Source organism: Mesoplodon mirus (genome assembly GCF_964341445.2).
Source record: "Mesoplodon mirus genome assembly, chromosome: 3".
NCBI classification, from domain to species: Eukaryota; Metazoa; Chordata; class Mammalia; order Artiodactyla; family Ziphiidae; genus Mesoplodon; species Mesoplodon mirus.
This window is the reverse complement of record NC_138978.1, coordinates 157868797-157895852: the sequence shown is the minus strand read 5'-3', so window position 1 is coordinate 157895852 and position 27056 is coordinate 157868797. Positions and strand designations below refer to the sequence as shown.

Genomic DNA, 27056 nt, shown 5'->3' with positions numbered 1-27056 from the left:
TTTGTATTTTCATATAAAGCAAAGGTTTTGTTTGTTTTGTCCAATCTTAACGTATTTTTAATGTTGTGGCTTATCAGATATTTTTGTTAGCAGAAAGTTGCCAGAAATGATCACTTTAAAAATAAAGTAGTTTAAAACAATATCTAAGATATTTTAATGTTCCTTTCACTTAGAAAACATTTGAGTACTTTATGTACCTTAGACCTGACCTATAATATACATACATTTGTGTTGGATGTTACAGAGTTCTTGGTAATTTCTGGATAATAGACTTTACATTATAGTACTTCAGTAAGTGAAAAATGCTTATATTATTTTATTGGTATAGAGTTTTTAAAGCCTACTTCATTGTTTCCCATGCCTGGTTGTGTACCAGAGTCACTGTAGAACTTCTCAACATATTCATGCTTGAGTCTTTCACATAAAGATGCTCATTTGAAGATCTGGTAGGCCCTATGCACAATTTTTATAAAATAAAAATAATAGTTTTTATAAAACTATTATTAGAGCACCTATGCACAACCTTAAAGAGGTTGGGGTTAGCAGGTGTAAGCTTTTATATATAGAATGGATAAACAACAGAGTCCTGCAATATAGCACAGATCTATATTCAATATCCTATGATAAACCATAATGGAAAAGAATATAAAAAAAGAATGTACATATATGTATAACTGAATCACTTTGTTGTACAGCAGAAATTAACACAACATTGTAAATCAACTATACTTCAATAAAAAATATTGAAAAATAAAATAAAATAACAAATCTATTCACTCCGTTCTGGAAGCTAGAAAGTCTGAAATCCAGGTGTCTGCAGAGTTGGTTCTTTTAGGAGGTTCTGAGGGAGAATCTATTCCATGACTGTCTCCTAGCTTCTAGTAGCTGCCAGCAGTATTTGTAGATACATCACTCCACTCTCTGCCTTTGTCTTCACATAGGGTAGTGCCCACCCTAATCTGGTATGACCTCATTTTAACTTAACTAATTACAAAGATCCTATTTTAAATAAGGCCACATTCTGAGGTTCTGGGTGAACATGAATTTTGGGGGGACACTGTTCAGCCCATACAGCATATGTTTTGATTTTTTATATGGTTGTTATTATTTGAGTACATTTTGTATACCTTAATTTTTCTGTTTCATAGATGGCATAAGCATCATTTTAATAGTTGTTTGGTCTTTCATCAGGTGGCTAATTTACTATTTACTTAACACTTTTTTTAATATTGTTGAACATTTAGGTGATTACTAATTGTAACCCAGTTATGAATAATTACTAATATGTGATAGATTTCTAAAATTGGAATTATCAGAGTAAAGTGTATGAACACTTATAACATCCAGTTTCAGCAAACTCTAAATCTGATGTCTGATTTTTTTTCTTCATCCTTATGTACGGGAGTACTGTCAGTACTTACGTACTGACTTGAATATAAATTGATATTATTACTTCCATCTCTTATGGTCTCTTAGAGTGAAACATTATTCACATAGCTTTTACAGTATTACTTTAGATTAGACCTGTATAGTTGTTGATCCATGTCTTTTGCATGAATGGTAGCCGGGACATTCACAAGTCACTGTCTTTTATTTCTAATTTAAATAGATAAGCATTATGAGAGATGAGTTATAAATATTACCTAATGTTATACATTAGAAATCGAAATACTTGAATTACACTAAATATGCATGTGTACCTATGAGCATTTTTTTCTCTATTTTAGCATGGATGTGTTTCAAAGATTGGGCTCAAATTCAGCTCTGATGTCTTCAAAAGTAGCATCATTTGAAGAAGCATTTGTATATCTTCAAAAGTTAATGGAAGCTGTTAAGGTTATTCTTGAAGGAATTCAGAGGTAAATACTAACTAATTTTAAAGTTTATTACTTTCATCTTTCTTTTAGGTTTATCAGCTTTTTCAGAGTTGCTGGGAGTCTTCCAGCAAGTTTTATAAACTAATGGCTTTTAGATTTAACTTCTTTCCCTCCCTTGCAAAGAATCCCTGTTTCTAATTTGGACCACACGAATCTTTCCACTTTTTTCCTTTCTAGGAAAAAATAGACCAGATTGTAAGCTTCATAAGGAACTCTATTTTCTTTATTGCATAACTATAGCTACAAGAACAGTGCCTGACACATAATGGCACTCAGTAATTACTTGTTGAATGAAAAATATGTGTTAAGGTAATTATCACTGCCCTTTAAAAACAAATATATGTTAATGTTTGTAAACATGATTGATTTCATCCAATAGAGTCTCACAGTACCACAAACTGAAAAAGTTTGAGAAACAACCTAGTTTTATGATGCTTTGAGACAATATATATGTGATTATTTTAAATATTTGTGATGTATATAGAAAACATAGTTCCAGAAAGGTACAGAATGGACCATACCACCTGTGTAGCGTGAAGTCACATGTTTTCTTTTGTGGCACTGAAGAAGAATACTAAACTTAATCTTGCAATTTTTTCTTTATATACCAAAGTTGCTTGACCTGAATTGGCATGCAGCTTGCTGACAGAAGAATACTGTTCTTTATAAATTAAAAAAACAAAATCAGGAGGGGGCTTCCCTGGTGGCGCAGTGGTTGAGACTCCACCTGCCAATGCAGGGGACACGGGTTCGTGACCCGGTCCAGGAAGATCCCACATGCCGCGGAGCACCTGGGCCTCTGAGCCATGGCCGCTGAGCCTGCGCGTCTGGAGCCCGTGCTCCGCAACGGGAGAGACCACAGCAGTGAGAGGCCCGCGTACCGCAAAAAAAAAACCAAAAAAAAAAAAAGAAAAATCAAAACTGATTTGATTTTAGCATGTCCAAGTTTTAAAAACTTGGATTTTTAAAACAATAGCAGCTTTTGGTTTTGTTTCACTTATCTTTAAGGGTTTTTGGAAACTTCATCTCGTTGTTAATGCACAAAGCATCTGTACCTCTTTTTGGATCACTTGGCTAATATGATTCTTAGAATAAAAAATGACCAAAGCTTTTTGCCACTCTTAAGTTACTAATGAATTGAAGATGTAACAGATCCCAAGACAAGTTAAGTATCATCTCTAAGTGCATGTAGTCTCTCTTTTTATTTAAGGCAATATTAAACAAGGGTAGCTCTATGAAGAAGAAATATTTAGTTCTGATGTTAGCTGTGTAAAAGCTGTTGCACATGGTACATTGCATAAAAGCCATGCTTGACACATTACCTTTTCTACAGAAAGTAGGGATATTAGTCTGAATTCAATTACTCAACAAATGTTTATTGAGCACCGCCTGTGCTTGGCATCATGCTAGCTCTGGGGAATCAAAGAAAAATGAGATGCAAACTCTGACTCCAGTGAGCTTGTAGAAATAGTGCAAACAGTCACATTGAAACATAATTGCAATAGAGAGTTATTGATATTTTAATAGGAATACAGGCAGTGGAGCCAGGGAGAGTCTGGGAAAAGATGAGACTGGATCGAGGTTGGAGGGGAATGTCTTATAAGCTGCATAAAGCAGTTTCCACTTTATCCTGTAGGCTAGTATTTCACACATCCAGAGCCGTCAGTTATGTGCCTTGACAGAAGTGTTTCTGGTCCAAAAAACTTCAGAAATATTGCATACTATATTACCCACTCAGAAAATCACTATACATCCATTAATAGCTTTTATAGACTTTGCTGTAGAGAAAGCTTCTTAATTTTAGAACCTTTAAACATATTGTTCCCTGGACCCCACCCCAGAGATTCTGGTGGAATTGGTCTGAGGGTGTGCCTAGCTATCAGGATTTTAAAGATTTCTCCAGGTGATTCTAATGTGTAGCCAGTTTTGAGAACCACTAGCCAGTATGCTTAACCAGTTGTTCTCAGAGTGTGGGCACAGAACTAGCATCATCATCACCACCTGGAACTTGTTAAAAATGCAAATTCTCAAACTCTACCAGACCTCCTGAATCAGAAACTCGGGGGTAGGGCCTTGCAGTCTGTGTCCTCCAGGTGATTCTGTGCAGACTAAAGGCTGAGCACCATGGGCCTAAGTGGTGCTCAGCCCTGGTGGCCAATTCTAATCATTTGGGAGCTTAAAAAAAAAGAGAGAGAACAATGGCCGGGTGCTGTCTTAAACCTATTCAATCTGATTCTCTGGGAGAGGGACCTGGGTGTATGCATTTTTACAAACTCCCCTGGTGAGTCTCATGTGGAGTCATAGTTGAGAAGGTATAGCATGTACTGCTTTCATAAACTATATCTAAGGAAGTAAATACTTGAATTTTAAGGCTGATTCAATTTTGTTAATCTTTCCTGTAAGTGTACATACCTCCAGGAATAAAAAAATGTTAGTTGTTCTGCTACTTTTTATCATGTGACCTGGAGTAAATTGTCTTGAGCCTCAGTCTTCATCTATAAAAGAGGCATAATAATGCCTTCCCAGAGCTTTTCATAAAGTTACTGTGCTTTGAAAGTCGGGTGTTGGTATAACTAACCAAACCAGTGATTCTCTGCTTATTTGTTGGGGAAGATAAGAGTTCTAGATCTTATCCCAGACTTACTGAAATCACAGTATCTGTAGGTATTTTGTAGAGGAGGGAAGTTGTATTTTTAACAGGCTTTCCAAGAGATTTATATGCAGTTGGTGGGAGACCACAGTTAAAGAAATTAATCCAACCTCCTGTAATAAATATACTAGAAGCTCTTGAGTTACCAGCAGAGGGCATTATGATTAAAAAGTTTGCCCGTTTAAGCATTCATTAATCAACGGAAACTACTAAAATTGCAAGTTTTTTTTTAAACCTTCAAACAGTGGACATTTGAAAAAAACGTAGTAAAAGCTAATATATATTGTTTTGTCCAGTGAATGTGTGATCCTAAAATCCTTTAAAAAACAGAGTCATGTTAAAGTAAGTTCAGTTAAAAAATTGAAGGTTGGCTAACTATGAGTGGATTTTTAAACGTTGAAAAATACACTCAAATTTGTAGTGACTACAAATTCATTAGTATTTCGGATGCTTACTAAAATGAAATAGTTTCATTTAGTTTTGAGATGCATGCTCAGTGAATATATGTCAACTCTATTTCTTTTTATTATAGCAGATCATTTATAGTGTTACATTAGGAATCAATAATAGATGACCTGTTAACTGGGTCCTTCAGTTAAAGAAGTGAATGAAAATGAGTTTGTTGAACTAAGAGTTTGGGCTTCTAGTTCCAGATCTTTCCCATTGTAGCTGACTTCAGGCATGTCATCTACCCTCTCTAAGCTACAGTTTCTTTCCTTAGTAAGTGAGAATACTCATCCCTTCTTCACATGATGTGTATGAAGATACTTTTTAAACTGTAACATATTTACAAGTGTTAGTCTTTATTTTCTCTTTAAAGCTGATATGTTAAATTTGAAATGTTTAAAAGTGTGTTATTTCAATTTTAATAGGGGTCTAAACATGATTGTTGTAAGTTAAGATTGAAAATATTGATGTAACAGTTGTTCACACAGTTATACAATTAGGAGCAGAATACCTAATTTGGTAGAAGTTGAAAATGGGATGAAAATATTGCTGATTTCTATACTTTCTGCACACTTTCTTCTTGGGTAGGAGAGTGAACTTATTTGCTATTGGTTTAGAGATTGCTTCTCTCTTATCTTTCCTTTTATACATATACAGGATTAATTTGAGCACTTTTGTTAATGGTTTTCTTATCTAAACACTAGCGGACTAGTCAGTATTCTTTCCATGTAAACAAAAGTGTTTTCAGATTTATTTTTTAGGGCAGTACAATCTAGTCTCATACTTCAGTGAACTGATGTCTAGATTGATCAAGTTACTCTCAAGATCACAAAAACCTTTTGCTTAGTATATGAAGATTACAAAGCTTCATTTGGAGTGAAAAATTAATCGAAGAGTCATATGGCAAATTCTAAAACTAAGAAAACTTCTACTTGTACATTAATCAAAAAACAGTAAATGTCTTGTGCTTAGATTGACATATCTAAACAGGTCATGTAATCCAAATCTGAGGCATACTATAAATGTGTGCAGCTTTAACCTGAAAGATAATACTCACAACAACAATGAATGTATGTTTTTGTGTCTGTGAAGTAGATGATGAGCTGCCTGGTTTAGAAGTAGAGGAGAGGAAAGGGGGAGAGTGAGGGTAGGAAATTGCAGTCTGCCTACATTTTATAATCATGTTTGTGTGTTTCACCTTTATAACATAATGTTGAAATTATTAAAAAGAAAAAAATTGCCAATTGTAGCATTTGAATCCAAAACTATAACTAGACCATGCTTAAGTGTGTATATTCATTTTATCACTTGGTTTAATGTGCAAAACTTTGTATTTCTGTGTCAATTTCATGAACTCTAGATTTCCAGCTCAAGTAGCCTTGGATGAAGTGGTTAAAATAATGAATGTTTTCTCAATTTCATATTTTGAATCTTATGGGGGGGGTTATCAATAACTTGGCACATTTTGTGGGGGAGGGAACTTCTTTATATGAGGGGATATCTCAAATTTAATTAATTAATTAATTTTTATCTCTTAAGCTTAGATGATTTTTTTCTCTAGCTGTCATATTTGGTTTGATTATTTTAAAATGTAGACTGAGTGCTAAATGGTGCCTTGGACACAGTCATATTCTGGATGGACATTCATTTGTGATCATAGTATATGATTTTGGAAAATGAGACTTCTGCTTGAATTTAGGAAAGGAAGATGATTAATTTTTATCATCTTCAAATGCTTTTAGTAATCTTCAAAACCTTTGTAACCTCTGTTACATTCCTGTGGCTTTGGTTTGAAATACCTTATAGAGCTGGTTTTCTAAAACAAAACAATTATAATCACGAAACTGGGGATGCTTATGTGTGTGTGTGTTATTTACATATATAAATTCTTATTAAGTCTCAGAAGAAAGAATTTTCCTATTACTCTCTTACCCCATTTTAACATAAGAACAAAACATATACTGGTATAACCATACATAATTCCTGGGAAAAGGAATCCTACAATCACAGCAGTTTTTTATATCTACTAATGATTTAGTAGCTTCAAAGAGTGTGGAGTTCGCATTTGAGAGAATATTAACTTAATATTGTATGTTTTGATAGCTGACCTCTTGAGGTTTTAGAAGGGTTATTTAGGAAAGGTCATCCTTCGGTTGACACAAAGATAACACTCTTTAGGCTGTTTTATAGATTAGGTCAATTGTTGAAACAAAAGTTTTTATGAAAGCCGTAGAAAATAAAGACCTTAAAATTAGTGGCTTTTTAGCATCTTGACTCATTGCAGTGTGCAAGATGTTCAGCCATTGATAAAAAATTTTCCTTGTCTAGATTAGAGAGGTTTATCCATGTTTAGGTCTGACCTACTTTCTTTGAGGCTTGGCCTTTCTACCCTTAGATAATTAGACTTCACCTTCCCTCCCCCATTAGGGTTTCCACAGATACCACTGCACCTCTTTATCAGCTTTTTCATATACCCCATGTCCTGTATATCAGTCACTATGTTGAGTAAGAGAAAATAATACAACCTTTTATTTTAAAATGAAAAGGTTTAGTTGCTTCACCCTCCATGCCATCATTTTAGACCTTTTTCATAATTTATTTCATAATCAGCTCCCTAAGACTTTGACCACTTTTAGGGCAGGAACTTTGCTTACTTTTCTTCATTTTACTTTTCTATACCTAGATTTATACCTGTATGACGCATAGCAGATGGTTAAAAAAAAAAAAGGCGGGGGAGGGGTGTTGACTGGTTGAATGAGTCTTTTATAGTCTATCTGGTGGAAGGCAACTTCTTGTAGGGCTGAATGCTGCTAACAGTACTACATTATGACATCAGATGAATAGGTAATATAGAGGTTCCAAAAAAGATACAGAAGAGAGAAGCGCAAGCTATGAAAGGGTAAAGAATAAGAAAATCAGGAGGGGGCTTCCCTGGTGGCGCAGTGGTTGAGAGTCCGCCTGCTGATGCAGGGGACGCAGGTTCGTGCCCTGGTCCAGGAAGATCCCACATGCCGCAGAGTGGCTGGGCCCGTGAGCCATGGCCGCTGAGCCTGCGCGTCCGGAGCCTGTGCTCCGCGGCAGGAGAGGCCACAGCAGTGAGAGGCCTGTGTACTGCAAAAAAAAAAAAAAAAAAAAGAAAAGAAAAAAAGAAAATCAGGAGGAAGGAGAAAGACTGGAACAAAGAGATTAAGGAGATTAAAAAGGTATTTATGTCTAGAACAGATGATGGAGCCTCCAGTAATTTGCCCAAATGGCTCTTGTGGTCCCATGTTATCCTTAATTGCTTAATTCTGATCTCTCTGTATCAACTATCTAAATTAGGGTTAGTAGAAGGAAAGATGAGATGTAATGGAAGTGATTGAGACTTAAGGAGTATAAGCAGGTATTTCTTATATAAGACATATAATGTATATAAAATATAGACAATAAAAGCTTTTTATGGTATCTATATTACAGTTTGATAAACACAGCTTTAACATAACATTTATATCAAATGTATGTAATACATAGTAAAATTTATATTAAATTAGCTGACAAAATATATGGCATCCACATATTAATCTGACTGAATTATCCAACACAGCTGATATTTTTTTAACCTTCCTCTTTAATGCTACTGAAGGTAATAGATCACACATGACTTACTTTTTAGACTAACTAGATTTCATTTTATACATTTGAAGCTCTTATCTATGCTTCCTAGCATTTGTAATTCAAGAATAGGAAATAAGGACCTTTATTTTCATCCTAAATGTCAGCGTTGTGATGCCAGTTATTTCTGCTACCCCTAAAGCATTTCTAAGTGTTGGTGTTCTTTTGTTTTAGTCAGTAAAATCCAGTTTTGGTGATGGAGTTAAATATTTCCCATCATAAACTTCTTGATCACACCAGAATCAAATAATCAAATATAAATGAAGATTACTTCTTGAAGATAACAAATATTTTACTTTGTTTATAGAGTTGTTTTTATTTAAAATCAATACTTTAAAATTTTCCCTTTGTAGCTGGTTATTTCTGCCTAATGATTTATTGATCTGATAATTTAACTAAAATTCCCTGCTATCCCTGCTATTAAGTCACCCTAAGAAATGCTAAAACTACCAAACACTACATTTTTCAGAGAAGCAGATGGGATGAATGACTGACTAAATCAGTGGGGTTAGACATCAGTAAAATAAATGAAATGGAGTGGGGGATCAAAGGTGCTCAACAAGGGTAATTTTAACTTAAATAATTAGTATATAATAAATACATGGGTAAAGCCGGATGATCAGTTCTAATTCCTTCTTACAGAGTAGTTGTACAAAAAAAGGTTTAACGTTAGAGTGTACCCTAGACTCTAGGATTAGTCTCATCTATTTTGAGAAATATCTTCTTGTGCCTCTAAAGAACTTTAACACTGTAGTAGACCAGCCATCTGCCCATAGTGAGAAGTGATGCAATCAATGTTCTCAAGGCTGTTTCCAGTAATATAAAAGGTTGGGTCCAACTCAGGACAATGTTTTCTCCCTAGAAGGTAACTCAGTAAACATTTATTATACGTCAGAAACCCCTGGAATTTTTTTACATTTTAATGTCCAATCCTTGTCAATAAGGCATAATAAACCTTCAAGAATCAACATTTACTTAACCATTAGTAATAATGTAACTGGAACTATAAGTTGTAGATTTTCCAATTAATGTTTCTTTTTTGCTAACATTAAGATAGATTATGTTTTGACAGCACATAGCTATATATTTTCCCCAACCTGATTGTTGAGCTAAGACAAATAAGTAAAATCATCAACATTATATTTTTATATTAAAGATAGTAATTTATGCAGATTTTATTTAAGCTCTTGATAACGTAGATGAAAAAGTGTGAGTACTTTTGTACAGCATTGGAGTGTAAGGTAGTATAAAGACTGTATCAGTCTTCTTTTTTCTTTTTTTTTTTTTTTGTGGTACGCGGGCCTCTCACCGTTGTGGCCTCTCCCGTTGTGGAGCACAGGCTTCGGACGCGCAGGCTCAGCGGCCATGGCTCACGGGCCCAGCCGCTCCGCGGCGTGTGGGATCTTCCCAGACCGGGGCACGAACCCGTGTCCCCTGCATCGGCAGGCGGACTCCCAACCACTGCGCCACCAGGGAAGCCCAATGTATCAATTTTCTTTAAAAGGATTTGCCTCCACTTACTAGGGTGACTCTGAGAAAAAGTGAAATACTCAGACCTTTTGGGGGGTTACTAGATACTGACTCTGAGTTAATACTAATCTCCGGGGACCTAAAATTTGACTGTAGTTGGAGAAATGATCAGGGAAACAGATCTACCTTGATTAATAAGCAGTGACTACTGGTTTGTTTGGAAACGGAAAAAACAGAATTTGAGGATTGGTGACAGGAAAGTCTAGAGGAGAGATGTGTGGATGGGCATCTTGTAATGGGCACAGAGTATAAGGGTATTTGTGTCCCATGTGAATACTCATCAAAGACTTCCCACTGCAGTGGAGACTCTCAGTAGTCAAATGGACAAGATCAGCTGTCCTGTGGGTGTCAGTCACCCTCTTCCCCTAGCCACCCCAGTGTTTGGTCAGTGAGCTCATATGCAAAGGGACAATAAATAGCAGCCTGGATAACATGAGCTCAAACGTGGGACTTCCTCTTATGAAGGCTGCTCTGGATGCTACCACTGCTGAGAGCCCAAACTGCCAACAGCTGAGGCAAATGCTAAGCAGTCTAGAAGGCACCATTCCCTAGGGTACCATCATGTCACTAGTGGCAGTGATTCAGACCCCTTCCATCATGAAGGGGGCAGTGATTTGTCCTCACTGGAATAGACACCTCTTTTAAATATGGAATTAAGTTCTCTCACTGCAGTGCTTCTATCAGCAACTCCATCTGTTGATTTAAGGGATTTGTTGGCTACTGTCTTGATAGCCCATACAGCTAAAAAACTAATTTTATAGCAAAAGAAGTACAGCTATGGTTACATGGAATTCGCTGGCTTTATCATATACTAATCTAAGGAACTGGCTTGGTAAAACACTGTAAAAGACTTATTTTCCATACCAGCTGTAACCTATGAAGTTAAGGTGCTGTCCTATGATGCTGTTTCTCCCTTAGAGAATTGCTCCCTTAGAGAATTTACATTCTCTCCCCAGAATGTAAATCCAAGAATCAAGGGGAGCAAGTGGTAATGGTTTCTCCACAATTAAACCAGATAACTCTTCTGTTAACAAGTACTGTTTCAGTCATTGCTGAGTCAGGAAAACAAAAGCCACTCTAGGTATTTCAAACAAAATTTAATACACAAACTTAATTTCAGTGCTATTGGAAGGACTGGAAGAGCAAAGGGGAGAAAGTGGTAATATCTGGAGGGGCAAAAAAGAAGAGGGTTTTTAATGAATTTTGAAATTTTCTGTATCTTGGTGCCCTCTGTACCATAGGAGCACAGTACTACATGATTACTGTACTTATTTTTAAAACAACAGTTCCTCTAGATTGCTTGGAAATAGTTGTAAACAATTACAAGAAGTGGATGTGATCCTATAAAATATTTTGTGTATAGAAGTAGAAACATTCTTCAGTCTAGTGTTCCATTCAATTAAGGTGTAATTGTTATGCTTCCTTTACATATATAGGTTTAGGACCTAATGTACAAGCAACCATCTGTTCTCAAACAAAACAAAGAAAATCTAACTTATTTTCAGAACCTTTATTCAGAAATTAATTTTCTTTCATAAATGTGTAAATTTTCAAAGAAGTTACAGAAATTTTATTATAACCTGAGCCAATGCATTTTTCATACCTATGTGTTTTCAACTTTCCATTAAAAAGTCGCTTAAAATAGAACTCCATGTTCAGAAATTTAACTGCCAGTTCTTCAACTTAGATACCTCTGTGACAGAATGACTGATGTAGGAAGGGGCCATTGTTTATACACCTACTCCTTATGAATTTCTACACTCCACCTCAGGTCTACGTCTTACCTGGGCTCAGGGGTGATTGGTTCCTGCTGCCACAATCATATCTGTCTACCACCAACAGAGGTACAAATTTCTCTTCTCATGCTGAGATATGGAAAATATTCTCCCTTAGTTCAACTAAGATACCATAGGACTTTATAGAAGGAACCTTCACTAAAAGGCTAATGAATATATGACTAAGCAAAAGGAAAAAAAATAGACAAAAGCAGCTCAACAATTCCTCGTGCTGAACCAATCAAAAGATTAGCTGCAAAAGAAGTTTCATACTTTGCAGTTTATGTAGTTGATGTTTTTTTCCCTTACCTCAGTCCTCATGTTCTGGGTCACCTGTTGCTAAATACCAGAACTTACTAGCTTAAAACAATAGCAGTCAATTATTTATTTTCTCTAATGGCTTGACTGGACACGTGTGGGTAGTTCTCACTTGAGAGTTCTTGTGTGGTTGTGGTTAGATGGTGTCTGGAGTCATCTCAAAGGCTGGCTGATGCTGGCTGTCAGCTAGAACACGAACATGTAGCATCTCCATGTAGCCTGGGCTTCCTCATAGACTGAAGGCTGGTTTCCAAGATCATCCCAAAATAACAGGTGGAAGCTCTATTGCCTGTAATGACATTGCCTTTCTGACTGAAGGTGTTATTTTGCTTTCATTCTTGATTGATACGTAACTGTGTGTAGATTGTAGGTTGACAGTTATTTTCCCTAGGCACTTTTTAAAAAATATTTATTTATTTATTTGGCTGTGCTGGGTCTTAGTTGTGGCACACGGGATCATTTTAGTTGCAGCATACAGGGTCTAGTTCCCTGACCAGGGATTGAACCCGGGCCCCCTGCATTGGGAGTGTGGAGTCTTGGACATTGGACCACCAGGGAAGTCCCTCCCTAGACACTTTGAAGATGTAATTTCATTATCTTATATCTTCCTGGAAATGAGTAGTCAGCTGTCAGCATACTGTTTTTTTCTTAGCTGGTAATCTGTCTCTCCTCCCACCCCCGTCCCACCCTGGAATGCTTTCAAGATTTTCTTCTGTAACGTTTATGTTTGGTAATTTTATCACAAGATGTCTAGGTATAGGTTTTGTTTTATTTATCTTTCTTGAGATGTGGTGTGTTTTCTTCAATCTGAAGACTCATATCTTTAACTCTGGAAATTCTCAATTATTATCTCTTCGATTATTCTCCCCCTCATTCACCTTAATTCTCTTGTTTTGGAATTCCTATTGCTGACTCTCCTCGTTCTGTCAGCCGTATCTCTTGACTCCTTTTTTCCATCTCTTTTATCCCTCTGTGCTGTATTCTGAATAATTCTTCAAATTTATTTTCTGATTCATTAATTATTTTTACCAATTTTAAATAATTTTATTTAATCATTAAAAATATATAGTACCTTCACATTGCTTAAAAATAATTCATTAGGTGAAAAAGAATATACAGTGAGTGAAAATTCTTCTTTCCATGTCTTTTACCTCAGTTAGCTCATTATCTTCAAGGACAATCAAAATTAATTAGTGTAGACTCTCTCTTGTCTATACTTTTGCTTATGCTACCTGTTTTAAAGTGAGACTAGCCTGTAAGCTCTATAAGGACAAGAACTCTTTGTTTTGGTTTTTGATATATCCCCACCTCACCCAGGAGTTAATGTATAATGAGTAATCAATTAGTACAGAAATAGAAAGAAACTGCCTGGTCATCTGGATCTTAACACCATGATTTTGTAGTTTTGGAAGAGTTCATCCTCAAATTTGTAAGTTTAGGAATTTTATTTTACCAGTTTACTGAAAACTTACCAGACTCAACAGACTTTCTTCTAACCAAATTTAGAAGAAAGCAAGCTGATATATCAGAATGCCCATTTATTTATTTACATTGAAATCAGTAACTCCCAGCTGAACTGAAATATTTATAAACTAAGTGACTCCTAGAGGAAAGTTTATGCTGCAAACTAGATTACTACCAAGTTTTCTTGCTGACTGCTGGGAATGTTGACCTCAAGATAAAGTAATCTCTTTTCTCCTCTGGAATTTTATTTGCCAAATAGTCAGGTCAGCCTTTCCCCTATACAGGGATATTCTTTTTCTTTAATCCCCTTTTATAAGCTCTGTGCAAACTACTACTTTTTGTCAATTATGTCAACTAATAGTTATCTGAAAATGTCAAAACACAACTGGTCAGATTTCAGTGTTATTTGCATTGCTTAAATTACATTCCTATTTCCCTAAGGTGCTATCTTGATGACTTTGATTAGAATTGGCTGATTACTAAGGTCTATCAGCAGCATGTTTGCACACCATCTCTTAGGGTTGGTATTAATCTCATGTGTTACATATCTAGAGGCATTTTGTATACTGGGTAGGAAAGTGGTCATAGAGCCATCTTCCCTGGGTTCATATCACTGCTCTATTACTTCCTAGATTTTTGACCTGGAGCAAGTTACTTAAAACCTTTGTCCTCCATTTCCTCAAAAATGGAGAAGTAAAAGTATCTTCTCACAGGATTAATGAGGAAGTGAATTACTATATGTAAAGGACTTAGGACAATTTAGAACAGTACCTGACAAATAGTATATAAATTATTACTATTGCTGTTGTTTTGTTGTTATTATTCTTACTGATTTATATTTCAGAAAAAAAATTTTTTTTGCCTTGGTTCTAAATTGTGGAGGTTTACTCTCTTTGGAAACCATACTCTGTGTGGACTAACTATAGGATCATTCTTATACTGTTCTTGTTCAGATGCAGCGTTACCTTAGATTACTGTGTATTCCATAACTGATCCTGTTGATAATCCCTTTACTACTTTTCCATATTAGTATCCTTTTTTCCTACTGTTAGCAGAACTTCTGGTTCCAGCATTAACTCCTTAATGCCTGGACTCTTGTGATCATCTTCTAATAGGTCTCCTTGCCTTTAGGCTCCTTTGACAGTTCCTTAAACTCCTTAAATCATATTTTATGGTTTCATTTTTTTCCTTTGTTCAAAAACATTTATTTTCTCTTATTCCCCTCTGGTTCAAATACAGCCTTTCCAATTTGTCAGACAAGGCTTTTGACTGCTTGGTCCTAACATACCTTTTTAGTCTTATAGTCCTCTAGACTACTTTGTAGTTAAGCCAAATTAATTTTTTTGTGGTTTTCAATGCAGGCCTTATGTTTTCTTAATTCTGAACCTTGACGCAATATCTTCTCAGAGCTTGGAGTGACCTCTTAATCTACATGTACTTTTCAAAGTTTTATCCATTTGTCCAATCCCAGTTCAGAAGCCACTTACTACAAACAGGCTTTACAGTTTGTATTGAACCCTTAAGGTTCTTAGCACATGTTGCCTCCCATTATAATTACTTGCAGACATTTTATCTCTGCTCCTAAATTGTGAACTCCATGAGGCAGGATCAATATCTTATATCCTTGGTATTCCCGAGATATCTTGCATGTTGCTTTGAACCCAGTGCTATTTGATAATAGTAATAAATGAATAAATAAGTAACATTTATTAAGTAGTTAGTATGTCCCAGTCACTGTACATAGGTAAAGCTCTTTACCTATGTGATCTTATTTAATTCATACAATAACCCTCTCAAGAGATGCTACTGTTACTGAACCAGGCTCATTTGCCTTTCTCATAACGAGCCAAATGCTGAGATGTCAAGGTTTGCAACAGAGAAAGAGTTTATTTACGAGGCAGCCAAGTGAGGAGACGGGAGAAAAGATTTCAGATCCACCTCCCTGAAGGCTGGGGGGCTTGGGATATTTATGGGCAAAGCGTATAGCGTGGTCAGAAGTGCAGGGGAAGGTGACTGGAGGTAGGAAAAAGGTGCGGTAATTGCTGCTTTGCTCAGCCGTATCTGAATTACATGCTTCTTCATGGGATGCATGTTCAGAAAATGGCAGCGTTAGCATGCTCTGAAGATAGAGTTTTTGACCCTCTGATGTGGAAAGGTCATTCCCTGGACAAACAAGTCTCTTCTGCACAGACTCTGATTGGCCCCATTGGTTCCACACAGTTTCAGCCAGTTTTGTTGTCTTATGAGCATAGGGGTTTTTAACAAGCTGTTCCCTTATCTGCTCTTCTGTAAGACAAGCTCAAGAACTTCTGTTAATCACCAGTTTCTATTAAACCTATGGGGCATGGTTTCAGGAAGGGTTTTTTAAGCCTGTGGGGGGCAGGCTTTCACTATCACACCCATTTTACACATGGGGAAGTAGGATCACAGGGATTATATCATTCCCCAAGGTCACACAGTTTATACTTGGCAGAATGACTTATTGAAATTGGTCTGATTCTAGAGGGCTCACTTTTTAAATACACTAAACTTTCTGACTGAAAAAATTACTTTAAAGTTAGTTATATTCCAGAGATATTTTTTAGTTGATTTTATAGAACTTTAGAAAACTTCTAAGTTTAACTTAAAAGAATATTAAATGACTGATCAAAAAAATACAAAATATCTTTGCCTTAGAAGGAAATTTTCCTTCTTTGTTTTTCCAAATTTGTCTTTTCTACCTTTCATTTTTCTGGGAGGAGAATGAGTCCAATTACCTTGGTTGAAATGAATATCCCAAAAAAGGTTTCCATTGGTAGATGGTCTTGTCTCTAGAGACAGATGTTAACAAATGAAACAACTGGGGTAACAAAAGCATGAAAGAAAACTGTATCTGGGTTATATTGCTGACAGTCAGCCCTATGCAATTTGGAAGAGTGGTTAAGACATGTCTTAAAGCTGGAATAAAAAATTCCATCCTGTGGAATGCTCAGACTAGGTCAAGATTAAGTTAGCATCCATGTATCAATACAGTGGGTTATTCATAGAAAAACAAATAGGTAAATTTGTTGTTTTCATGCATTTTAAAATGTGTCATTTGCTTACATTTTTTACTTTGTAATGGATTAGATTATGTATTTTAGAAATGCCTTAGAATTTACGATGCATAGTTGGATTGGAAACAGTATTTCTAAGTTTGAGAAGAGAAAGGAAAACAATGGTTATTTATTTTAGAGGAAGAGTGCACATGGTATCTTAGGTAGTACCAGAGGGATAATAAAGATATGTGAAACTATCCTTAAGCCCAAGGGGCAAATGTGATGCTAGAAATTTGAGGTAAAAACGCATAAGAAAGAAACCTGGAACACAAAAAAGGACAAGGGAGGAAACAGGATGAAAGATCCAAAACATTCTTGTTTGAACAGTGCTGGAGTGCTCCTGCCTTTTTAAATTGGCCATGCCTATGTAGCAAGGGTGGATTAGCCCAATTTATTATTACAGATCTGTAAAAGCAGACTGAAGTTGAATTATCAGAAAGGTAGACTGAAAAGTTCCAGAGACTGGCAACACAAATATCTGGAAATTCCCTGGCGGTCCAGTGGTTAGGACTTGGCACTCCCACTGCTGGGGCCTGGGTTCCATCCCCGGTTGGGGAACTAAGATCCTGCCAGTCTCATGGTTTGGCCAAGTTTAAAAAAAAAAAAAAAAAAAATCAAGGAAAGAAGGAGTTCCAAAAGAGAAGGAATCTTTGACAGTGTCTTGTTACTACTGAGAGGCCAAAAAAAAACGTTGTCTGTTAGATTGAGCAACATAGAAGTCGTTGGTGAATTTGTTGGCAGTTTCATAGGAGTGTGGGGGCAGACGTTAAACATCAGTAGGACAAGTGGGGGCAGCAGAAGGACGTTGTGAAACTGTGGGAGGTCAAGAGGCCAGGAGAAGAGACTGTGTTCCAGATTTCCTTGAGAAAACAGTCAAGTCAGTGTAAATGTTTCTTAGATAATATCAATATATGAAAAGATAAAACCATTCACAATAAACATCAGAGTTACAGCAAAGACAGTGATTTTGTCATAACAATACATGAAGTTATTCTTGACCCCTTCACTGCAGTAATTCTGAAGTCTTCTGGTTCCTCAAAAAGGCCTTTCTGCTAGGATTTGCCCTCTTATAAATGGAATCATACAACATTTGTCCTTTTGTGACAGGCTTATTTCACTTAATACAATGTTTTCAAAGTTCATCCATGTTATAGCCTGTTGTAGCCAGAATTTCCTTTTTAAAGCTCAGTAATGTTCCACATATATGCCACATTCTGTTTATCCATTCATCTGTTGGTGGACATTTAGGTTGCTTCTACTCCTTGGCCATTATGAGTAATGCTGCTGTGAACAAAGATGTACAGATATCTCTTTGAGTCCTTGCTTTCAGTTCTTTTGGGTACATACCCAGAAGTTGAACTGCTGGATTATGTGGTAATCCTATTTTTTAATTTTTTTGAGGAACCACATACTGTTTTCCGTAGCAGTTATACCATTTTACATTCTCACCAACAGTGCACTAGGCTTCCATTTTCTCCACATCCTCATCAATACCTGTTATTGTCTGTGTTTTTAAAAATAACCATCCTAATGGGTGTGAGGTGGTATCTCCTGATTTGGTTTGCCTTCTTTTTATAAAAAGTCTAATGCATTTTAAAAGCTCCTTCAGTGTTGATTAGTTAAATGTATTTGTATTACAAAAGAGTTTTATTATCTTCACATTTTTTCCCCAGATTTATTCTACATAGAACATTTCTCTAATGTTTCTGATCTATTATGAATGTCTATATATAGTGAGGTGTGCTTATGATAAGGCAGCAATAAAATTGTGTCTCAGCCCCAGTTGGATGTATTGAGATCTTACAGCACTAAATGGTGGGAGCACAAGCTAACTCAGTCTTCTGTCTCTTTCACTGTGAGCTCGTATCTTGGCTCTGCCCCTTGTGATCTAGAGAGGTCTTATGTGCCATGTTACAATGGAAAGATAGTAGGTACCTGGCAGTGAGGTGTGATTAATCAGCTAGGAAATAACATTCATAAAATATTAGGAGGAGCTGTGATTGAGTCTTATGCAGATTTAGCTGGCATGTAGTGGGCATAGGACTCACTGAAGACCTAGTTGTGAAGACCTAAATTGTGAAGACATCGTTGAGGGGCCCCGATAGGGGCCTCAACACTAAGTAGAAGAGAAATGAGTTGGTTTTTCATACTTCTGGCCCCTTTCAGTACATTGTTAGTACTACGCCTGGAACTGGCCTCCAGCAGCACCGTCTCGAGCAGTAAGGTTATCTTTTAGCAAGAAGCATAATGCTACGAAGCAAAGCAAAGTAGTTCTTTGGCAGCTAACTACTCAATGAATTCCACAACGGTCTCACATTATGGGAAGTGGTCCATCTTGCTTCTAACCTTGAGGACCATGGCTCCTCAAAGCTGAGCCCCCAATATTTAGGAATGTCAGCTGTATTCATTTGCTAGGGCTGCCATAAGGAAATACCACAGACTTGGGTGGCATAATTTGCTTTCTCACAGTTCTGGAGGCTGAAGTCCAAGATCAAGGTGCTGGCTGGGTTAGCTTCCTCTGAGGCCTCTCTCCTTAGCTTGCAGATGGCTGCCCTCTTGCTGCCTCTTCGTATAATCATCCTTTTGTGCACGTGCATCCCTGGTGTCTCTGTGTATCAGAGTTCCTCTTATAAGGACAGTCAGATTGGATTAGGGCTCATCCTGATGGCCTCATTTTAACTTAATCACCTTTTTATAGGCATCTCCAAATATGGTCACATTCTGAGGTACTGGGGATTAGGACTTTGACATATGAATTTTGGGGGAACACAGTTCAGCCCATAACAATAGCCAAGGCCCAATAACAAAAATAAGTGCTGGATTTGAGGAAACTGGGAGTGTTGTGATAAAACTTTTGGGACACATGATGGCTGGCATTTTTCAGAATTTCCTGAATAACGATACAGGATCCTAGGGTCTTCTGACCTAGCCTCACTAGACCAATCCAGATCCCTTTGCTAAAAAATGTCTCTTTAGTTATGAATGAAGAGCCATCCATCCAGTACTTGACCAGTGTATGACAGAAGATGTGACAGAGGCTTGGATTGCACCTTATCATAGACTCATTAGCTAAGCTAAGAATATGCTGCTTTGTGAACAGTTAAGATTTTTCTGAAGATGGCTTTTAATTGAACACTAAACCTAATTAGTGAGATGGATTTTTGATACCACCACAAGCGGTCTTTTCGTCAGTCAGAGATTCTAACTATTTTAGGTTCATTTCCATGACCTTTGTCATAAATTGTAGTACTGATGTCAGTTCCCATAATTCATGTGAAGTCACATAAAGATAAAACTGAGATTAGGAATATGCATGTTTTATCTGGGTTTGGCCAACTCAGCTAAGCAAAGTTCAGTAGTATGGCTGCAGCTGATTATCATAGTAACACCTTTTATTTCTAGGGGCGCTCCTGGATCCTGGTAATGTGAAACAGTATGCTCTCATCTGGTTGGTAGCCAATGGGTAGGGCATAGTTCCTTTGTTTCTCCATGTTCAGATCATATTTTATAGATTATGTCCTGTATTGATAATAATCATGTTTTTGTTAGAGTTTGGATCCACCTTTACCTTAATTGCAATAATTAGGGATTGAAAATGTTATTGGTTACATATTGGCCATCTTCTTTGCCTTTCATTTTTCTGGAATTCCTTATTGATGTTTACATCAACATCCAAGACTAAAGGGAGAAGATTGTCACCATTCATATGGATCACATAAAAGTTCACTGCTGGACAGACTTTACAAGGAGATAACAAGTCCCCAAAGGGTTTGAACTAAATATTTATTTAGTTCTCAGTTGATAAGCTACAGTGATAATTGGGGGTGTTTTTTAAAGTAAGAGGTAGAATAATAATAATAGCTAACATTTTGTTGAGCCAAGAACTGTTCCAAGTACGTTATATATATTAACTCATTTAATCCTCTTAACAGTCCTAGGAGATAAGTACTGTTATTGTCCATGTTATACATGAGAAACGTAGGTGCAGAGAAGTAAAGTAATATACCTGATGCCACTCAGCTGGAAAGTGGTAGAACTATGATTTGAACTCAAGCAGACTGAGTCCAGAGACCATGATCATAATCATTATATCCTTATGCTTAAATGCCAATGTAGAAAATACATTGGTGGAAGAGGCTGGTGACCCATATAAGAGAATTAGTGGAAAGTGTATGGATATAGGGTGTTTTAACCATTCTGCAAAATTAACAGAAAGCTGTAGTATTTGCCATTATGTTCTAATTGTATGTATGTTTATGTGTAGCACACATGTAAGCCGTATAATCTTTTCCTTAATCTAAATGATATTTTCTTTCTGTAGAATTTGCTTTTATAATTAAATTTCGAATGTAGTCATTAAAATTACCTATAAACTCTCCTTGTTCCTACCACCAACTTTAAAAAAATATCTCCAGTGTTCTGAATAGATCAAATTTTAATTATTAATTGTATCCAAACTAGTCCAAAGTTCCTACATTTAATACCTATATCTACAAAATTCTTTGCTCTAAAGGGGAAACAGGAACATAAAATAATTTATTTTGTTTAAGTTGCTTAACTTTATTTTTTGCTTTTTACCTTTTTTAATTGCATATGGTGTTCTTTTAAAATCTGGAGCTGATGGATATCTTCCACTTGCATAGCTGATTTCACCAAATTAACTATAGAAAACATATGATTTTAATTTTACTTGTAATAAAGATTCCCAAAAAGGTACTCTTAAAATCCAATACCGTTTTCCTGATGAGTATATCCTATTGTTAATTTGATAAATTTTCACCCAGTTTATCAGTAATACAACTTAAATTCATCATCAGCAAAATTCAGTTTGCATGTCACTGTATTAAAATAAGAGGAACATAGATGGAGCTAGAGATTATCATACTAAGTGAAATAAGTCAGACAGAGAAAGACAAATACCATATGATATCACTTATATGTGGAATCTAAAGTATGATACAAATGAACTTATTTACAAAACAGAAACAGACTCACAGACATAAAAAACAAACTTATGGTTATTAAAGGGGAAAAGAGGTGGGGGAGGGATAAGTTAGGAGTTTGGGGGTAGCAGGTACAAACTACTATTTTTTAAAAAAAGAAGAAGAAAAAGGACAGAACTCTAGGGTCAGAATGATCTGAAGTTGAATCCTAGTTCCATTCATTTACTATCTCTGTCACCTAGATATGTTAATTAACCTTTTTTGTATTTGTTTCCTAATCTATAAAATGGAGTTTATAATAATTACTTTATTAAATTGCAGAAATTAAAGGAGACAGCATTTGTTCCATCCCTGGCACTTGGTAGATGCTGAATAAATATTGTCCTCAATAAAGATGTAATAGTTGATTCATAGTAAAATTTAAGCTCTGAGTCAGTTCTTAGCTTTGGAGAGTGTACAATGAGTTTTTAAAATAATGTAAACAAACATTTTTACTTCATGTAATTATGTATTTTTTTAAAATAAATTTATTTATTTCATTTATTTTATTTTTGGCCGCGTTGGGTCTTCGTTGCTGCATGCGGGCTTTCTCTGGTTGCAGCGCGCTGGCTTCACATTGCGGTGGCTTCTCGTTGCGGAGCACAGGCTCTAGGCACACGGGCTTCAGTAGCTGTGGCTCTTGGGCTCCAGAGCACAGGCTCAGTAGTTGTGGCGCACGGCCTTAGCTGCTCCACGGCATGTGAGATCTTCCCGGACCAGGGCTCGAACCTGTGTCCCCTGCCTTGGCAGGCGGATTCTTAACCACTGCGCCACCAGGGAAGCCCTAATTACATATTTTTAATCTAACTTCTTTATTGTAGTAAAATACATGTAAAATAAGTTTACCGTTACCATTTTCAAGTGTTCTTAAAAATGTATTAATGGGGTATTAAATACATTCATAATGTTGTACAACTGTCACCGCCATCCATATCCATAACTCTTTTCATCTTGTATAACTGAAACTCTATTCCCATTAAATAGTACCTCCTCATTTACGCTTCCTCTCTAGCCCCTGGTAGCCACCATTCTGCCTATCTATAATTTTGACTACTCCAGGTATATACACAAAAGAATTGAAAATAAAGTCTTGTTACTGTACAAAGGGCTTGCTGCCCAATTCGCATACAAGCCAGTACTATGACACCAGCTTTTGAGAAAAGGAAAGACTTTATTGTGAGGTTGACCGGCAAGGAAACAAGGAGGCACGGCTCTCAAATCTATCTCATCAATCTGGGGTTTGGTCAAACTTTCATGAGTTAGGGGAAGAGGTTGGTTTGAGCCCTGGTGGGGCAGGTTTCCATTGGAGGGCTTTGGAACTTGGCCATCTATGGTAAGGTTAGGTAAAGGGGCTTCAGCACTGGATCTTCCTGAACAATGGACCCTTCACTTCTGAAAGGGTTCTGGTCACATCCGGTCCTTTGGTTCTCTGGAGGGGAGAAACTTTGGTTCCAGGTGTTATTTGAGGTCAAAATTTTCTCTTCTGCATGTGCTTCGGCTACATGACTTGTGGTTTTGTTTTGTTGTCTCTGAAAAACAACTCAGTATCTTGTTAAATACAGGGCAGGGCCAGTTTGGGCTGGTTCTGCAATTATAGTGTCAAAGAGATATTTACATACCTATGTTCATAGCATCATTAGTCACAGTAAGTAAAACATGAAAGTAACTCGTGTCTGTCAACAGATGAATAGATAAGCAAAATGCGGTATATGGATAACAATGGAATATTATTCAGCCTTAAAAAGGAAGGAAATTCTGACACATGCTACAACATGGATGAATCCTGAGGACAGTATGCTAAGTAAAATAAGTCATATAATTAGTTTTAAACTTATTTTTAATTTTCTTCAAACATGAAAAACTATTTAAAATATTATATTAATGTGAAACTGCCTTGCCAGCAGGGAACATAATTTATTCAGTTCTGTGGGTTGTAAGTTAAGATTTATAAATACCCAAGAATATGCTCTCTCTTCTTTTGAATTTCTAGAATTAGATATTAAACTTGAATATTCTAGACTTATTTCCCCACTCCTGAGTCTGGTGCTTTATTTCTCCTATATAGGAGAAAAGTTTTATTTCAATTTTTTAAATCCTTATTTAAAAATTAGTCCATTTTAATGCATTATTTGATTTTTTAATTTTAGTCAGATTATATTAACTTTCATTTCTTTTTAAAATTTTTGAGTAGCATAGTCTTTTTTTCTTGATGAGATACATTAATATTTATCTAATATTGATGAGATGGAAATGAAATTTGTTTAACTCAGATTAACATGTTGCTTACTTAATGTTAATTGCTCGTAAATAAATAGAAAACTCAAAGTGCTTATATGGTTAAGAGTCAGGACTCGTTGGTTCTGCTACTGACTTCCTCTGTGGTTTTGAAAAAGATATAACAACTACAAAGATTTAGTGTTTGAACATACACAGAATAGTTTGCCAGAAGCATTTGATACAAGGCAAATTAAAGAGGTTTTTTTTTGCTTACATATGAAATTCTTAAAAGATTTTAAAGAACTTTATTTCATTTGATTTCATAAAATCATTTAAGGCAAGAAGATGTGAGGGTTATCCTTTTTTATTAGTGGAAAAAGCATGGACTCCAGAGTCAAACCAATAGAGATTTAGGTACCCACCACCACTCTGTAATCTTGGGCAAGTTTTTTACAACCTTGAGCCTTGGTTTCTACATCTGAAAACTGGTTTTCATAGCACCTAATATTTATTGACATGTGCCAGGCATTGTGCTAATAAACATTTTGGTATTTTAGATTCATTATTTTATTTACTTCATATAATAACCTTATTCAGTAAATACTACTTTCTCCTCATTTCACAGGTGAGGAGCTGGGGTACAGAAAAGTAGGTAACTTGATCAACTTGGTTTGTAAATAATCTACGAGCTGCAGATTAAATCCTACTTCAGTCTATTTCCTAATTCTGATTCCAAAATTCTAAAGTGAAATTTCAAGATTATAACAACTTGAAGATAGGCAACCATGTCTTTTTTCTTTCATATTCCATAGCTCTTAGTATCATATACACTTGAGAGAATATTATGCATTTGATATATACTTACTGATTGTTATGAATTTCTCTTGAAAAACAGATGTGGATATATTTATAAATTAAAAAAATGGCCATTTTCTCTAAGGACTAATTCTTTCTATTATTCTTTTTAAAAGTTGCCATTGAAGGGTAATTTTAGGACTTTCATTCTAAGAGTCTTTTGTCTTTGTGCTGGTATTTTAAAAAGAAATGAGAAAGCTATAGAGAAGGCTGACCTCTCAAGAATTTTTGTGTGGGGAATTACTAAGGCATGAAAGTCCATAAACCATTTTTCTCCATTTCATTTTTTGTGTATTTTCAACAAGCTGTACTTCTAGTTAGTAAAAGTTGGCAGTTTTTGTTTATACCAGGCCAAATTCCATTCTCATAAACTCAAAGTTCATTGGACATAATGAAGTCTAAATTCAACCCTAAATTGAGTGTATTTTAATAAATATTGTCTAGTCTCTTTGGGGCTCAATTTACCTCAAAACATTTTTTTAAATTGGGGTATAGTTGTTTTACAGTGCTGTGTTTCTACTGTACAGTGAATCAAAACATTTTTAAGAGTAGCAAATTTTATAACAAATCCTATAATGTGTATCCTTCTTTTAAAAAATAACATGTACAATTTTATTCTGATTATAATAGTAATATATTTGTGAATGATGCTGACATCTCAGTAAGCCTTTTTTCATTAGAATATAATTCTGTGATAATTTTGTCAAATAATCAAGTATTTAAGTTTGTACAGTGTACATCATTGTACATCTCAGTAAATTTATTTATAAAAGTCACTGAATTGTTAAAATGAGTGAATAGTAAGACTGTTAAAAAAATAAACAGTAAGACTGTTAAAAAATGGTTTTACAGTCTTGAACAGTAAGACTTAAAAAAAATAAAACCATGCTGGGAGTTAAAAATTTTTTCAATTTTTGCTAATTGGAAAACTAGGATGATGTAATTGTTTTCTTTATTTCATACTATGGCTATGACTTGTTGCTATAGATAAATGACTATTTTACCTAAAACTAGTTTCTTTGCAAAATATTTCAGGACAGAGAAATATTAACTTTATTCTCTGGCAAAGAGCGTACTTTGCCTGAAATTTATAAGCCTCTCTTGTAAAACATTTTGTTTTATCTATTTTTTTACCCTCTTTATGGACAGTTTGGATTATTTCCAAAGCTATAAAAAAGAATGGGTGTAAATTATTCTACATTGCTTATAGTATGTTTACACTAGGTTACAAAGTTGGAACACACTATTTTTCCATTGCATTTCTAGAAGATTGGTTTAGCTTATCTATATAGCTTTCTTCTCATATTTGAAAACAAATTATGGACCCTCTCCAATGTATTTATCCTCTTGTTTTTTCTTTCTTTTTTTCGGTATTGAGATTGTGTCTTAAAAATTACTTGTTGGGAGAATAATTTTTTCTATGAAACATTTTTAGGCAGATTTTTTTTCTTTGTTTTTTTTTTTTTGGCTGCACTGTGAGGCATGCAGGATCTTAGCTCCCCAGCCAGGGATCAAACCCGTGCCCCTTGCATTGGGAGCACAGAGTCTTAACCACTGGACCTCCAGGGAAGACCCATAGGCAGGTATTTGTATGTTCTTAAAGATATTCTGTATGTGTCTCCTCCAAAAGAGTATGACCCATTTAAAAATTTGACTATATCCTGAGAAATTATTTATAAAAGCTCTCCCACAAGTCTGATGAGGGCCAACTTGTTTAAAGATCTAATTAAGTTTATTGAGATCAGTTAACTCTAATATCTGACATCATCAAGCATTGGCAAGGATGTGAGAACCTAGAGACACTGTTGTAATTAAAAGGCACTTGGAATTTAAGAATTAATTGGGGTGGATTGATTTTTCATTAGTTAAATCATCATGAACTTATTCTGTGGCTTGAGACTATTAGGCATTAGATGGTAATAGTTGTTATTGTTACTATTTTTTATATACATATATATAGTACTTGTTGTATATCAGACACTGTTATAAAGACTTTACAGTAACTTGTTTAATTGTCACTATAATCCTATGAAGTAAAGACTATCACCATCCTCATTTAGCACATAAGGAAAATAAGTCGCACAGAACTCACTCAAGAACACAGAACCCAGGCAGACATTGCTCTTAACCACTTTACCATAATGAAAGGACTTCTTTCCTTTTCTTTCCCTTTTTTCGAAAGAAAAAAAAATCATCTTGAAAGAATTAAAAAA

General features: G+C 35.6%; 1 protein-coding gene across 3 annotated transcripts in view; it reads left to right on the top strand.

Moving 5' to 3' along the window:
* Positions 1-27056, top strand: part of SWT1 (SWT1 RNA endoribonuclease homolog) — a 98980-nt gene that overhangs the window by 46252 nt on the left and 25672 nt on the right. For all 3 annotated transcript variants that reach the window (XM_082616269.1, XM_082616267.1, XM_082616268.1), the window contains exon 16: positions 1728-1859. In XM_082616269.1, coding sequence (XP_082472395.1) covers positions 1728-1859 — 132 coding nt within the window. The remainder of the gene's footprint in view (positions 1-1727; positions 1860-27056) is intronic.